The sequence below is a fragment of the Battus philenor genome, unplaced genomic scaffold, assembly GCF_028537555.1.
Source record: "Battus philenor isolate CCGP_79_NKW_IND1 unplaced genomic scaffold, ilBatPhil1.0.hap1 SCAF_4, whole genome shotgun sequence".
NCBI lineage: Eukaryota > Metazoa > Arthropoda > Insecta > Lepidoptera > Papilionidae > Battus > Battus philenor.
The window spans coordinates 6293931-6308643 of NW_027181704.1; the positions used below are offsets into that span (position 1 = coordinate 6293931).

Here is a 14713-nt window from a genome sequence, read left to right on the forward strand (position 1 = left end):
GTATAAAAAAAACTTTAGTTAGAATTTGTCGAAGCTTTACGATAAACAAGCTATTATTTAATTTCATTTGAATTAAATAACTTGTGATAAGTTTCTTAGAAGAGAAATAAATTATATCTAACTATTATTATGGTATAATTAAAAGATTAAACAGTAAAGATACTAACACTAAATTCTATTCTACAAATTTTATATCTGTAAGTCTTGTCAAATTTTAATACTTTTCAAGTAATTGTAACATTAACTTTTTTTTTTAAATTACACATTAACAGATAAAAAAGGAAAGGTTAATTAGAAAAAAGTTTTCGGCAATGCCCAGGTCGACATGTCCGGCTCTTAATCAATTTCTGACAGGGTTTTCCCGTTCCCGATGGAGTTTGCTGAAAAAATACAAATTAAATATGACATTTTGAATCTGTTAAGCTCTGAAAATATATAAATAGGTAATTTGACAGAAAAAAAAAACAACTAAATTTTATAGTATATTTTTAAAGTAGTCAATGTCAGTCAGTAAACAATAGTTTAATTAAATTTAAAAAGTTCTAATAATAAAAATTAAAAATAAATATGCATACTTTTTGCAAGGGCTATTATAGATACATACCACAATAAGACGATAATTGAGTTTAATAGCGTAATCGCAATCGCCAAAGCAGTCGCTCCAACCCAGCCAAGGACCTGTTTCGCAATCTATGTCCTCTAGAAAGACATAATATAGCATTATTATAACCTTGTGGCCCTTGTAATCATTATAGGACTATAAAAAGATTAAAAAATATAGTTACTTATACACAGACCATATATATATATATATATATGGAAAGAAATAAAAAAAATTGACACCTCTGCTGCTAATTATTTAGTGTTTTTTTTATTTTATAAATTTACCACAGATGAACATCATAAGTATTAATAAAAAAATGAAAAAAGCTAAAGTTAGCTTTGCTTACAATTAACACAGGCAAGATATTATAAGAGTACCAACAATGGAAGCCCCAGTTAGTACAACTTAACACATACTACAGCGCTGATTTTCAGTAAGAGACCCATGAATATGTAAAAACATATACTTAAAGGATTTAAAATGTATATTCACCTTCTAAAACGGGCATATCGTTCAGCATCACTTCGTTGTCTTCATGAGAAGGTGTCGGTTTTAATTTTTTGAAAATCGTTTCGGCGATGCTATGAGTATTAGCTTAAAAATACAATCCTGTGTTATTTTATAGGATACAGATTAGATAATACAAATAAGAAAGTTCTTATATTAATTTACAAAGTTTAATAACAAATTTCACACTTTTAGTATGGTTTCTCGCACACATAGATTGTTATCATTAATAACACTTGAACAACTCAGCGAAAGTCTGTGTTTATGACTTGTGCATATGTATTTAAATAATTTATCCACTATTTCAAGACTGACGGTTTCCGTTCACACAACTCTAACACACGTATTCAATAATGAAAAGGAATAAGTATTACTTATGTTTAGAGTTTTTCAAGTAACACAAATCTTAATTTTTTTGGAATGAAAAGAATACAAATTAACTTTACTTTTATAACACATTTTATTTAAATATTAAAGTTAATTTTAAAATCATTAAATAATTTATACTTTAAAGTTATATCTATCGTTTTTAATGAAAAAGTATCGAACGAGATACTCGGTAACAACTAAAATAGTTCTATGGCTATCAGCAATGAAAATAAATAATTGTATAAAACCATGTTCTCCCGCGTATAAATTCGAAAGAAATAAATAAAAGGAGCGTAAAATTTCTCGTCATACCAGTTGTATTTGGAGTTCCTAGACAATGACGTTGACAGATTTCTCTGGTACGAAAGTTGTTTGCGTTGCCTCCACAACCAGTGAAGCCGAAAGGCTCACATGATCCACGTGGTTTATCATAAAACCACCTTTCCTCGTATCCCCGACAAGGTCCCACCGATGAAGGCAGTGAACATATTTCTGTTAAAATAAGGTTTACTATTATAGCAGAGTCATAGTAATTCCACTTGACCTACTTCGCAAATTTGTTAAAACAGAAAAATAAAAGTAGCTGTAAATTAAAATTAATTAATGAGACATCATCATCATTATGGCCGTCCGACGTCCAGTGCTGGACATAGGCCTCTCCCATAGATATTCAATAGGACCGGTAGGAAGCGGCCCGCATCTAGCATCTTCTAATGACTTTTATATGGTCGTCTCGTTAGTACACTGCGCTAAATTATAGAAATAAAACTTACTCTAGAATGAAATGCTGATGTACCTCAATACTTGTTAAAGATAGATTCTATAAGCAATATTTCATTTGTGTAATAAATATATATATATATATATATATATATATATATATATATATATATGATAAGAATTAAATGATATTAATTTATAGAAATAATTTCGTTTATGATAATTTACTCTCTAGCCAAATCAAAATTATATAAAATATGACTAAAATTATACAGCTAGGCGCCAAACTTCCTTTTTACATCAAAATTATGTTTTAAATTAAAACGAGAACTAAGGAAGAAGTTGTAACTACAAAATCAATTTGCATGTTATTATTACAATGATATACTTAATACAATTGTGTATTGTATACATTTCCTGGCTCGATTGTTTAAATTCTGTGTCATCGTAAGCTTTGTTAACATTAATTGTCTTTTAAAATTGTATCGTAAGTTTTTTTTCTCAATTGAATTCTTAAAAAGTCTGCTACACACTGTGTACACGATATCTATTTAAGAAATAATAAATATAATATTCCTGTCACTGACTCAAATTGGTATTACCGACAATAAGAAAATGATTGCCATACCTTGGGGAGTGATAATATCTTGGCAATTATCGTCACCGTCGCAGAGCGCTTCCTGCTGCGTCAACGTGAACTGACAACGTTCAAGATGATCTTGCACTTTGCTTTCCACTTCTGGATCTTCGTTAGTTATGTTTGCCACTGTTACTTCCTACGCAAATCATACCATAGAACAATGAGTAGCATATTAAATAATATTAATAAAATTACATTACATTTAACAAAATACAATAGAAGTCGACATTATCATTTCAGCCTCAAGACGTCTACCACTTCACATGGGCCTCCATCAAAGATTTCTTGTAGGACCTGTTTGAAGCGATGTACAACCTGGGTTTTCCAACAACCTTAACCAAATCATCTATCCATATTGTGGGTGGACATCAAAGTGTTTTGTATTGTTACGAAAATATTGTGGAAATTTCTATTAACGAATTTAACTTTTTTAAATAACTACTACGTTCTTATAAAATACGAGAACATCCTTCACTCTAGAGGATTTTTATTTAATTAAGAACGCCCTTAATACATTTTAAAATAAATATAGTATTAGTTTATTTGATAAGTTTTTATTGATGGTTCGTTGGAAAAATTTTATTCAATTAATTACGTATACTTATAATTGTCAATTTCACAATTATGATAGGAAATATTGGTATACACGCTGTAAGAAATATTTGTATACACACTGGTTTGTACTAGTTTCACAACTAAATACAAACAGTACAAACACTATGGGGTAATTAAGTTTAAAAATCAATCCTGTTCAAAAGTAAAGTAAAGAATGTCCCATAAACATATATTATTTCCTAAAATAAGTAAACAAAAGCTGGTTTTCTTTTTAAAAAAAAGCCTTAGGAGCAAGGCTTTTTGCTTAGAATTAAGTCGATTAATTTTTTATAAATTTGTGACTTTTGAATTGATGAGACGGACCTTTGAATGAACTCTGAAAAATTTACCAGATCCTGTAACTCAGCAAATCGCTGATTCCAATCGTGCAAGAGGCGTCGAGTGAGCTGCCGTTGTACACGTGCATCCTGCGCCACATACAGCCTGTTACGCATCCTGCGCCCACGCCCGCAGCGCACCGAGCAAGGGGACCAGTCGCCCCACGTGGTCACCTCACACTCACCTCGGGGGTTGTCCTGCACGTTTAAGAATATAATATATACAAAATTCCACGTAGACTTTAGCTAAAAAACATTGAGAAATTCCATCCGCTAGGGGATTGGAGACGGCTAATACTAAGTTCGTAAAGCGGACTGTGGACAGTTGGTAGTTCAATATAATACCTTAACAACAACCACAATTACTTATAAAAATAGGTTATCTATTTTGTATACTGCAAAATCACTAAAAAATCTATATAGCTAAAATTTTTAAAGAGGGTTGCCCACATGAAATAAAAAAGGGTTAACATTTTAAGAGGCAATTTTCATTTGTATTTAATACTCGGTGAAAAGAGAAACTGCTGTTCAAAGGGATAACGTATTCCAGAGTGATCACTGTATTTATCAATTTAATGTTTTAATTATAAACAATGATTACTTACTAAACGAGCGTTTATGTTTCTTACATTACATCATAGCATTCAATGATAATTTGATTATATTTAATTATGATGCTTTATAGTATAGGATATTTGTATGAATTTACGGACTAAAACGCCTTTTTGACCTCTTTTATTTACATTGTGTTTAAAAGTGGATATGATTTTTTTTAATTTCCCTAGCAAGAAGAACCTCACTTGCGCCTTAGAGAAAATATGAAAAATTGTGATTTACTCAATAAAATAACTTAGAACCGTCGTTTCATTCAGCTATTAAGCGCCCGCAAGGCATAGGCCTTTCCCGAAGATATTTATGGGGGATATACTTATTAAATCCTTGGCAGGCAGTTTATCAAACACAGTATGGTATTTTACTTTGCAGAGGACGCTGCTGCCCATCCTCTGCAATGTTATTTGTCAGCAGTGGCAATCCTATATAATTAATGCACAAAGTGTGAATTATATATAATTGTATCCCGGGAATCGAACTCGCAATCTACGATTGCAAATCTTAATGCTCTACTAATAGGCTATCATCACTAGTCAACATAAATAAATCAAAATATCTCTTGCACTGTATGAGAATAGATATCAAATACCAAAGGTATATTAACCAAATATTATTTAATAACATTAACGTTACTAACATAAAGAACAACAGCAGAATTATTGATCGGTAAAATGTAATAGTTCATAAGTAACATACCACAAAAAACCAGTCGAAGTTGGTCACGTTAACAAGGTTGCTGGGCGGCCTGCAAAAATTTATAAATGACAATGATAAAACGTGATCAATAAAATAAACACTATTTATTTAACTTAATTTACACTATTAACTTCTTTAAATAACATTTTTTTTAAATATAAAATATAATAAAATAGTTACATCAATCGTATATTGACTTTATACAAATTTTATTACTGGGCTTTAAGTCTTCCGCAATCTTTTTCGTATCCAATTTTAAGTTAGTAAGGAATTTCGCCACACCTTGCCATGTACCGAGAAAACCGGAAAACGAGAACGAGAGAAGTTCTCTATCCTTACTGAAATGAAACACTGTTGCGGGAAGTGAATTGCATGACTATTCCTCACGAAACGCTATAAAGAAATACTTGTATATATCAAAGTGCGATGGCTACACATGCCACGGCCGGGACTCGCAGGTTAGCAAGTTCAAGTGGCAGCTACACATAAATAAAAACATTTAAATAAATTGAGAATTTATTAAGATAATGTCTAACTTTGTACAAGGCCCAGCGTCACACGGCATGGCTTGACTCATGACGGTGCGGGCGCGGAAGCCGACGTGGCAGCGCTTGCGGGCGCGTGGCGCGAGGTAGTGGCGCGTGCGTGCACGAACCCCGCAGCCCTCGCACGGCGACCACTCACCCCACGACGATACGGCGCACGGCCCCGACGTCTCCGCGGGGTCCACCTCGTACTCTGACGCCACTCTAGCATTTCAATCCATCACCATCATTACCATCGTGTTAATCGACATAATATTATCAACTGTCACCAAATCAACTTCCACAGATTTCTATCAACAAAAAACTCTTAAATATTATAATAAGAATAATAATGTACTTTAAAATTATTTTAAGCAAAAAAAAAGTTATGGTCATTTTATTATGGCTATAAATAAAGTAAAATTCTTTCGTAAAGCATTTCACACGGCACCTGCAATGAGCTCTCGGTCCGTGGCAGTGTCGGTAGTCGGTTAAAACTGCCCGACAACCGTCCGTGAAGGCGCGCCCTGGCCATAGGTAATGCCGTTGCCGCGCTGCTCGCCCGGATCCGCACGAAACGCTGCACGGACCCCACGCGCCCCACGCCTGGGTCGCACACGAGCCTCCGCCAGCCTCCGGTATAGGCTCTCCACTTGGTTCTGTAAAAACGAAACTAATTTGACCATCCAGGCCTACATCAAATCATCATCTTTTCAGCCATAACACACCTACTGTTAAACATAGGCCTCACCCATGTTCCCAATAGGACCGGTTGGAAACGATCTGCGTCTAGGGATGTATGTAGCGCCTCTAAATAAGCTTACATCAGTAAAATATTCACGTAAGCTTATCTAACGAGACATAGGGCGAGGCCTATGCCCTTACTTTTCTCATCTACCCTCTTCTTGCCACTGTGCAGTCGTTGGTCCATGTAGAAGGGGGCGAGGCGTGTCGAATATTTCATTTTATTAGTTCAGATTGCATGTTAATAACACCTTACACAGACTGATTAATAGGTGTAAAATCTTAAAAGACGTAAATGTTTAGTTCATTTGCCCTAAATAATTATATTTATAAAAATAAATATATTAAATAATTAATGAACACCTAGTCCAAAAATAATGGTTTCAGAAAACATTTACACGTAATGATAAAACATCAAGAAAAAATGTTTTAAATTTCGGACTACTACTTTTTTAAATTAATTATTGTTTACTGCCTGATCCCGCAGACTTTGTACTGCCAGAAGTTCATGGTCATTGCAATAGATAAACTAACTTTTAAAGTGATCACTTTACACAGCTTGTTTGAAATAAGTGTAAAATTTTTAAAACTTTTTGCTGACAAATAGCTGACCACTTAAAAGTTTTTACACCTATAACCAACCACGTTGTATATATTCTGATTGCCCCGATTTCTGGTATTTCCAAAATATAACTGAATAATTCTGTACCAGTTACCTGATGGTTCACAACTTTTCTCATAAAGTCTCAACCGCGTCAGTCTGAGACGTGCAAAGGGCCGCATTTCACCAGCTAGATTATAGAATGGAGAGCGAGGATCCCGTGGCCAATCTGGCCGCAAAGCCCTTACCGGTGCCGGAGGAGAAGTTGGCTGCCGTCGTGCCTACAAGAAAAATATCTAATAGATTCAGGCGTTACTTTGCCATCCTAAGTAAGAAAAGGACTAATATATAGCTACTTCCGATATGCGTATATGATATGCTATACATAGCGGAAGTAGCTATATATTAGTCCTTTTCTTAGTTACAAGAAAAATGTAAAAATAATTTTGATCTACTAACAAGGCTACTAGAAAATACTAAAAAGAATTCGATACTAGAATTTTTTTAAATCTAAAAACTTTCTTTTTAAAATTCTATCCTAATATATTTGTGATTATTAAACGAAAATAAACTATGTAGACAATTTTGAATTCATTTCAATAAAAAGAGTCTAATAAATGTAATAAATCGTTAGCAAAAGATATAGTAACTCAAAACTTAGTAAAAACCTTTCTAAATTTATTCGCGTGAATTCTGATTTACGTGGTTTTTACTTTTTATATGTCCTATCAATGTTTTAATTTCAAAACAATTTACAGCCGCCTCTAACATCTGTAAACATTTTATGTCTTTAAAATAAATGTAAGTTAGTTAAATAATTACCGTATAGCCCAAACCACTGTCAGTGCCGGCGTCATAAGGGTACAAAGGTAGAGTGGCGGATTTAGTCCAAGTGCAATTTGTATTGCAAAGCTCAAGTGCTGACACACCAACAATCCAGTCAGGCGAGGGTGCTAACTTAGCAGCTAGCGACATCAAGTGGTGCTTAGCGTCGACTCTGAACACCGCGAAGGTGCTCGGTATACCGCCTCCAGACACTTGTTGCCATGAGATACCACGCGCCTTGATTATTGTACGGATGTGGTCGCTCTAATACAAAATAAAAACTATTAATGAACTATAACTACATAGCACACAGTAAGTTCATGGTCAAGGTTACGGGGAGTCGCCGGATACGGGCAGTGCAAGACTGGATCTTTAGGCGATTTTTGGAGGAGGCCTAAGCCTTGCAATGGGCGTCTATCGGCTGATATGATGACAATGAATAACTGCGGTTATAGGATCTTTGCAGTTTATATGATAGTGCAAACCCAAAGGTATCATTAAGTATTTTATATATACTTTTAAATATAGACACGAGCAGTTTCTTCGGTAGACGATTGGCCATGTCTATAACTAATCCGCTCTACGAAGACTTTTGACGGACATTTCAAATTTCAACTCACTTGCCCTCGCCACCTCGATGTTTATGATCTTTCATATTCTTAGCACAATAAATACATTAAAGTTAGATTCTTTCGAATACTGTGCGTTCTTAAGAAATCATTTTTCGTCGGACTAACCACGCATCTTTAGCAATCAAAATGTTCTGGATTAGAAAAACCAGTGACCAGTTACAGGCATACATTCGAACGCAACGGTTGTCTCCAACAATTTGTTAGGTAATTAAAAAATTCGTACACGACCAATGAACTATAGCCGCCATTTCTGCGAGTAGTCAGATTTGTCAATAGCTTTCAACTGCTGGAAACCAAATTCTTTATAAAAAAAAACCTTGAAAGATATTAACAAATACCTACAATTTAATAACAAAAACCTACTTATAAAATAAATAAAAATCGTAATTTTTATAATTTTACAATATTAGACTTACTTCTTCCTTCAGCTCTTTTTCAAGGGCAGTTGTAACTCCATCATCAGCCAATCGCCTTAGACCTCCGCTAGCGACTCTACCCTCTTGCCATACTCTGTACTGAGCGGTATGCGAAGCGCCGATGACATCACCAAAATGTGCCCGAGCTGACTCCGGTGGAAATTCGCGGGGATGAGTGTTCCGCGACCAAAGTCCTTCAAAAGTTACCTAAACACAAATTGTCAATAATTACCTATCGTCTTCACTCACGAGAAGCAAACCATTGCTATCAACGGGTTATTGAATGTAATCATATGAAAAATAAGCAATGACATTCATTATGTTCTTTTAATTAATCTTAAGTAGTCAACATTTCTAACTTATTTCTGGACTGTTTGGCAAGCTATCACTTGCTCAAAGAACCAACAAAAGAATTATGCCCGAGACTTCTTTACGAGATCGAATTAAAAATGAGGGTAGACGAACAAAAGTAGAGGCAAGTTCAAGGAAAAGTATGCAAGTCGTTGGGGCCTCAAGTTTCTGTAATGAAGACCACGGATCAGCAAGCTTAGGACCTTGATAAGGTTACAGTAAGACGCTGGAGGCAGGTCGTTATAACCAGTCGTATAAATCTATAAAGGAGGTCTCACATGCAAAACTATTGCAGCATATAATTACAATGAAGATTCCATTCCATTTACCTCGTACTTGGCTTCGTCACAAGCACAACAAGGCTCTACAATGGGTGCCTGTCGATTTCCTGCGACAACGGTCACGGGCGCTGGGCAAAGCTTGCGCGCTAGTACGGACCAGGTACCAACTTCGTCACTAGCTTCCTTTGGCTTGGCATGAATAGCGCGTGCACACAAACGTACGCATCCATCGACTGTACTTGGTGGAGCGCTCCAAATTACCTGACGAAGAAACTCAAATTTTTTTCACCTATTTATTTATTAGACATGAAACATATAAACGTGCGATATACAATATATACCAATTTGCAGTCTAATATAAGCCTAATTAAAAACTATTTTACCGACTAAAAACTGAGGAAAATATTTAACCTGTATTTCGGTTTTGGGGTGTGCAGTAGCGTTGCCTACGGCAGGCTTACATTCTTCGTATAGCTTAGTTTGTGCGTCATAAGCCTGAAACGCACCGCGGGTTTGATTTCTTAGTTTATGAATATCAGTAATGTCTTGTTTTTGCTCATTTTGTTCATAGAGTTCTGCCCATATTGTAAATCCAGTAAACGGTGTGGCACCTTCTCCGCTATCGACTCCTTGTAAAGACACTATAAGCGATAGGTAAAATTAATAAATTATGGTCGCTATGTTAAAGTCATATGAAGACACTGAATGCAGGCCGCTTCCTACCGGTCTTATTGCAAATCTGTGGAGCAGGCTTATGCCCGGTAGTAGACGTCCTGCGGTGATGACTATAATTATGTTCATGAGAAAATAAGTTTTGTAGCTGCACTTGAACCTACATATTGTATCGGCCACCAGTTAGTCTGCTGGTCACGACCAGCGCCAAAATAAACTGTATCTGCCACTTGAACTTTCATATTTTATCAGCAACTAACTAGCCCGCGGGTCTTGACTGGCGCCAAAATAAAATGTACCTGCCACTTAAGCATTCATATTTTATCGGCCATTAGCTAGCCCGCGGGTCACGACCAACGACAAAACAAACTGTACCTGTATGCGGCACGAATGAATAATATTTTACAATTGTATTGAACTGACTAACTCGCTATCCCTATCGAACGCACTGTAGAAGTGCTGAATCCAGTTATTTTATCAGTCTTTCCAATATCAGAGCCACCAATTTAGAACGCTACGGTAAAGCTACGGTCATAGATACCAAATGTTCCCAGAGTACCAAGGAACTATTTCACAAGATTTAGAAGTAAAGGCTCTCTCCTTTACATTCATGTATTTTTTGTAATTTATTATAATAGTAAATTAATTGCTTATAATGTAATAAACCTTTCTCTTTTAATAATTATTTTAAACCTTTATTTGGCAGCTCCAACGGCGTTTTGGAAATAGAGATAGAGAGGTTTTTCTCCTAAATAAAATAAAGACTTTTGTGGGAAATAAACCGAATGGCTGCTCCATACGCAACGCCATTACGGAATTCCTGTATTTGTCAAAGTTACATGGCTATTAGACAACTGTGAAAATATTATAATGGGAAGTTCCGATAGTCCCTCAAATTTCGTCGTCTGTCAACAAGACAATTTTTAAAATCTTTTCACCGATTGGGACCTATAAGCCAATAAAACATGAAGATTTAAGGGGCAGCGATTGTATAATACATTTTAATACAGTGATGAATATTAGAGAACCGGAATGTAATATCGTTTCTTTCGACATATATTACAGAAACACCGATGGATTCTTACCACTCCGGCATTAATTTTGTATATTAGATGGCAAAAGATTGTTGATAACGAAAGTGAATGTATTGTTGATAAGAAATAAAAACTTGTTAAAAATGTAATCACGTGAATTTAATTAAAGAAAGCGACATTACTTTTCGGTCCCTCTAATATAACAAGAAAAATCAAAAACCTTTAAACTAAAGGCAAATTTATTATTTACCATTTTAATTATATTTTAGGACGTTGATATAAATGCGTATAATTTTTTAAGAAAGTTAAAGAAGAAATACCCGTATACAGCTCCCCTGGTAAATATAAATCGGGATCCCCAGCAATGCTCAACCTGTAGTGACGATCGGCTGGCTGTGCATGGGGTGGGGCACGTTCACATTTCTTTGTAGAGGGCACCGGTGAGCTACTGGTACCGGCTACAAGCCAACAAAGAACAGCCACCAGCATCATCTGACACAAAAAACATTCTAATGTTGATTTTATAGAAAACTATCGTACAAATTTTAAAAAATATATAAATAGAGAATAAGAATAAAAATAAATAGAGAAATCTGAATAAAATATGCTAGCATACTATTCAAGGACACCAAGTTGAACTTGATAAACTCGCCTATCTGTGTCTGTGGACTGTGAAAATCATTACACTGTATATCAATTCTTAACCTAAATTCAATTATTTCTTAATAATCGATCCCCGTGCATAAAAGGCCTTGTTCTACGACAATTTAAAATAATAAATATGTTTATAATCACTTCTACTTCGTTAAAATTTTAAATTAAACGAAAATTTCTTTTGTAAAACCGAAATATTTAAAATAAAGAATCAGTATAAATATACTTAAATGTAATAGAAATAACAAACGTTTTAACCAAATTTAACGAAGAAAATCAATCGTTAATATTTTGCTGCAAAGAACGCCGGTCCTGAATAATTGTTTGTCCAATTTCTACTGCATTTATAGAAACTGAACATTTAATTAGTTAGATTATTAAGTGTTTATGCGTAGACAGACTCTAAAATACTAAAATAAGAACCGTCTAATTACAAACACACAAATATATAAATTACAAATAATGAAGAGTTGCGAACAGTCTACAATAAATTTAATGGTAAATAAAACAACATATCTACGAGTTATGTGAATACAATGCATCGGAATAGATTAATATTGTTTTTTAATCAATGAAAGTTTAAAGTTTTTATTAATTAATTAAACGCTACAGTATTCCGACAAACAAAGGGTTAGCGAAATTACATTGGCTTTGTCGAAGATAGCGAACAAAGAAAAATAACTTACTGTATTGCAATTATTTCAACGTATCCTACAGTAAGATTGTGTCATATTTTCGCCTATAAAATATTTTCACTGAAAATTAAACAATAATTCACATATTTAGCTATTTTATCGCATGAGACGAATAGAGATAACCCGCCCGCCCTACGCGACCTCGCCGCCTCAACTGTGTCAGGGAAACGTGACGTAGAGCCTTATATTCCAGTATGTCTACTACATCGCTAGAATCGCTTCATTAGTGTAACCACAATTAAAACTTAAGACCTAATATTACTTCTCTTGAAAGCTTCATCATTAAAAAACTCGGTTAAAACGATAGAAATTTGTACGAATAATACAGCAAACTATGCACCATTTTCAAAATTTTCTCTTAAAAATGTACGAAATGAAAATAATAATTTTTAAATTACCAATTAATCGAAATATATGTGCTGATTTTTGATGGGTTTTAGTAAGGTTGTATAAGGCTAAGATGGACCCATACAAACCAATTACTTAACATTTTTTTTAATAAAAAAGTATTGAATACAATTCACCCCAGATAAATCAAATAAATAAGTACATTAGTTGTAATATACTAAATAGTTTAATTATCATCATCGACGTCAAAAATATTAATTTCTATCTCTTAATTTATCATTTTTTGAGAATTTCTGTATTTGGCTGCTGTTTTTTTTAATGAAACAACAAATAAAACTTTTTAAATTAATCATGACGTTGGGTTTATAAGAATTACCTGTGGATTACTCGTTTCAATTGTTATCGTAACTTTAATTCTTTATTTTTCAGTAAATGTGAACACGATCCTTTAAAAGTAACATAATCATGCGTTTTGGACTTCGTATTTTTTTTATGTAGACGTTTCATTTTCGCAAATTTAATATTTTAAACGTTAATGCTATTTTATCCTTTCTCTCGCTTTTATCGCTTTGGGCCCGCACTAGCTGGACCGACGATGTGTAGTTAAGGTCGCGAGAAGGAATTAGATGCGGGATTTTTAGAGATATATGCTTCGCAGTCAGCGTTATCGGTCAATATGAGGATGATGATGAATCTCAACCGTCGTCTATTCGTATGTATATCTGTGATGGCAAGCTCAAATTTAAACAAGATGTATTATTTAAAAGATTTTAATTAAAAAGAGATGTAATTTACAAGGGAAAAGAGTAGAAAGTCTAGGAAAAATAGAACATTTAAAAGACGTAACCGGCCTCTCAAACTAACATCACAATCAAGTCCTTAACTAATCTATTTTAAAAAGATATCTTTGAATTTCCGTAACAGTTAAACATTCGCTAATTAATTTTTCTATATAAAATTCACACCGACACACTACACCAAGAATATCTAGACGAATATTTGAAATTCACAATAAAGCGATTTAAAATATTACGATAAATTTAGTGCGATTAAACTAAAAAGATTTATAACTCAAAATATATATTATAATAAAATTGTACTCAATTTCTTTCTCTTTTTAAAACCAGTATTAGTGCTACCACAACCGCTTTACTGCGTCTTAGGTATGCGCGCGGCGAGACGGGGAGTATCTGTCGATTTGTTCAGTCAATCAGCTATCTATGCTAGCAATAGCAGCGCTCATGCTCTTTTTTCCTCAACCCCCACCTCGCTGCGCTATTCTAAAGGCATATAACAATTGCGGTAGCACTATAATAAAAACTTTCTAACAATTATTATACAAAATTTTGATTCCAACAATAAAAGGTTTTATCAACTATAGTAAATAGTAATAAGTGATGATTAAAAATCGCATATTCGGTAGCTAAGAGACCAGCATATCATAGAAAGCACTTTCATGTCCATAGAATCCCGGGATTGCAAATGAGCGCGAAAGAAGGATTACTATACCACCATGTGTGAGTGAGACGACGAACGAAGACAATTATTGAACAATTGCGTAACTATAAATGAAACAGGCATCCCGATATCCAATCTCTAGTGGAAATAGTGTATATAAAAATCTTGACTTTGAAACGTTGGTTCATACATTGTGATAGTAAACATTCGTATGACAATAACAAACCATACACATTTAAAAATAATTCTTTGGTAATAAACATACTCATTATAACTCAGCGTGTAAAACCAAGTAATATTTTAAATATAAAAACAAAACATAATCTCAACATTTCATTACTTTTGTCAATGCAAATGTATTTGATAATATAAACAATGATTTATATGTATTAAATATA

At 34.1% G+C, this 14713-nt stretch overlaps 1 protein-coding gene across 1 annotated transcript; it reads right to left on the reverse strand.

Moving 5' to 3' along the window:
* Positions 1-189: 189 nt before the first annotated feature.
* On the reverse strand, positions 190-11649 carry LOC137928887 (spondin-1-like). Its single transcript, XM_068771892.1, has 15 exons — positions 11481-11649; positions 9866-10095; positions 9503-9715; positions 8823-9029; positions 7772-8038; positions 7065-7230; positions 6056-6263; positions 5617-5829; positions 5081-5129; positions 3785-3970; positions 2829-2976; positions 1793-1972; positions 1097-1198; positions 605-699; positions 190-380 (listed from the first exon to the last, which is right to left on the reverse strand). The coding sequence occupies exons 1-15, from the start codon at positions 11647-11649 to the stop codon at positions 288-290; spliced, it is 2526 nt and encodes an 841-aa protein (XP_068627993.1). The 3' UTR covers positions 190-287.
* Positions 11650-14713: the final 3064 nt, after the last annotated feature.

Excerpts from the sequence above, each read along its gene's own strand:
- LOC137928887 (XM_068771892.1), bottom strand. The coding sequence starts at position 11,649 with ATGCTGGTGGCTGTTCTTTGTTGGCTTGTAGCCGGTACCAGTAGCTCA. Across the intron at positions 1,973-2,828 it reads AGATATTATCACTCCCCAAG|AAATATGTTCACTGCCTTCA; the intron begins GTATGGCAATCA and ends TTATTTTAACAG. Across the intron at positions 381-604 it reads TCAATTATCGTCTTATTGTG|CAAACTCCATCGGGAACGGG; the intron begins GTATGTATCTAT and ends GTATTTTTTCAG.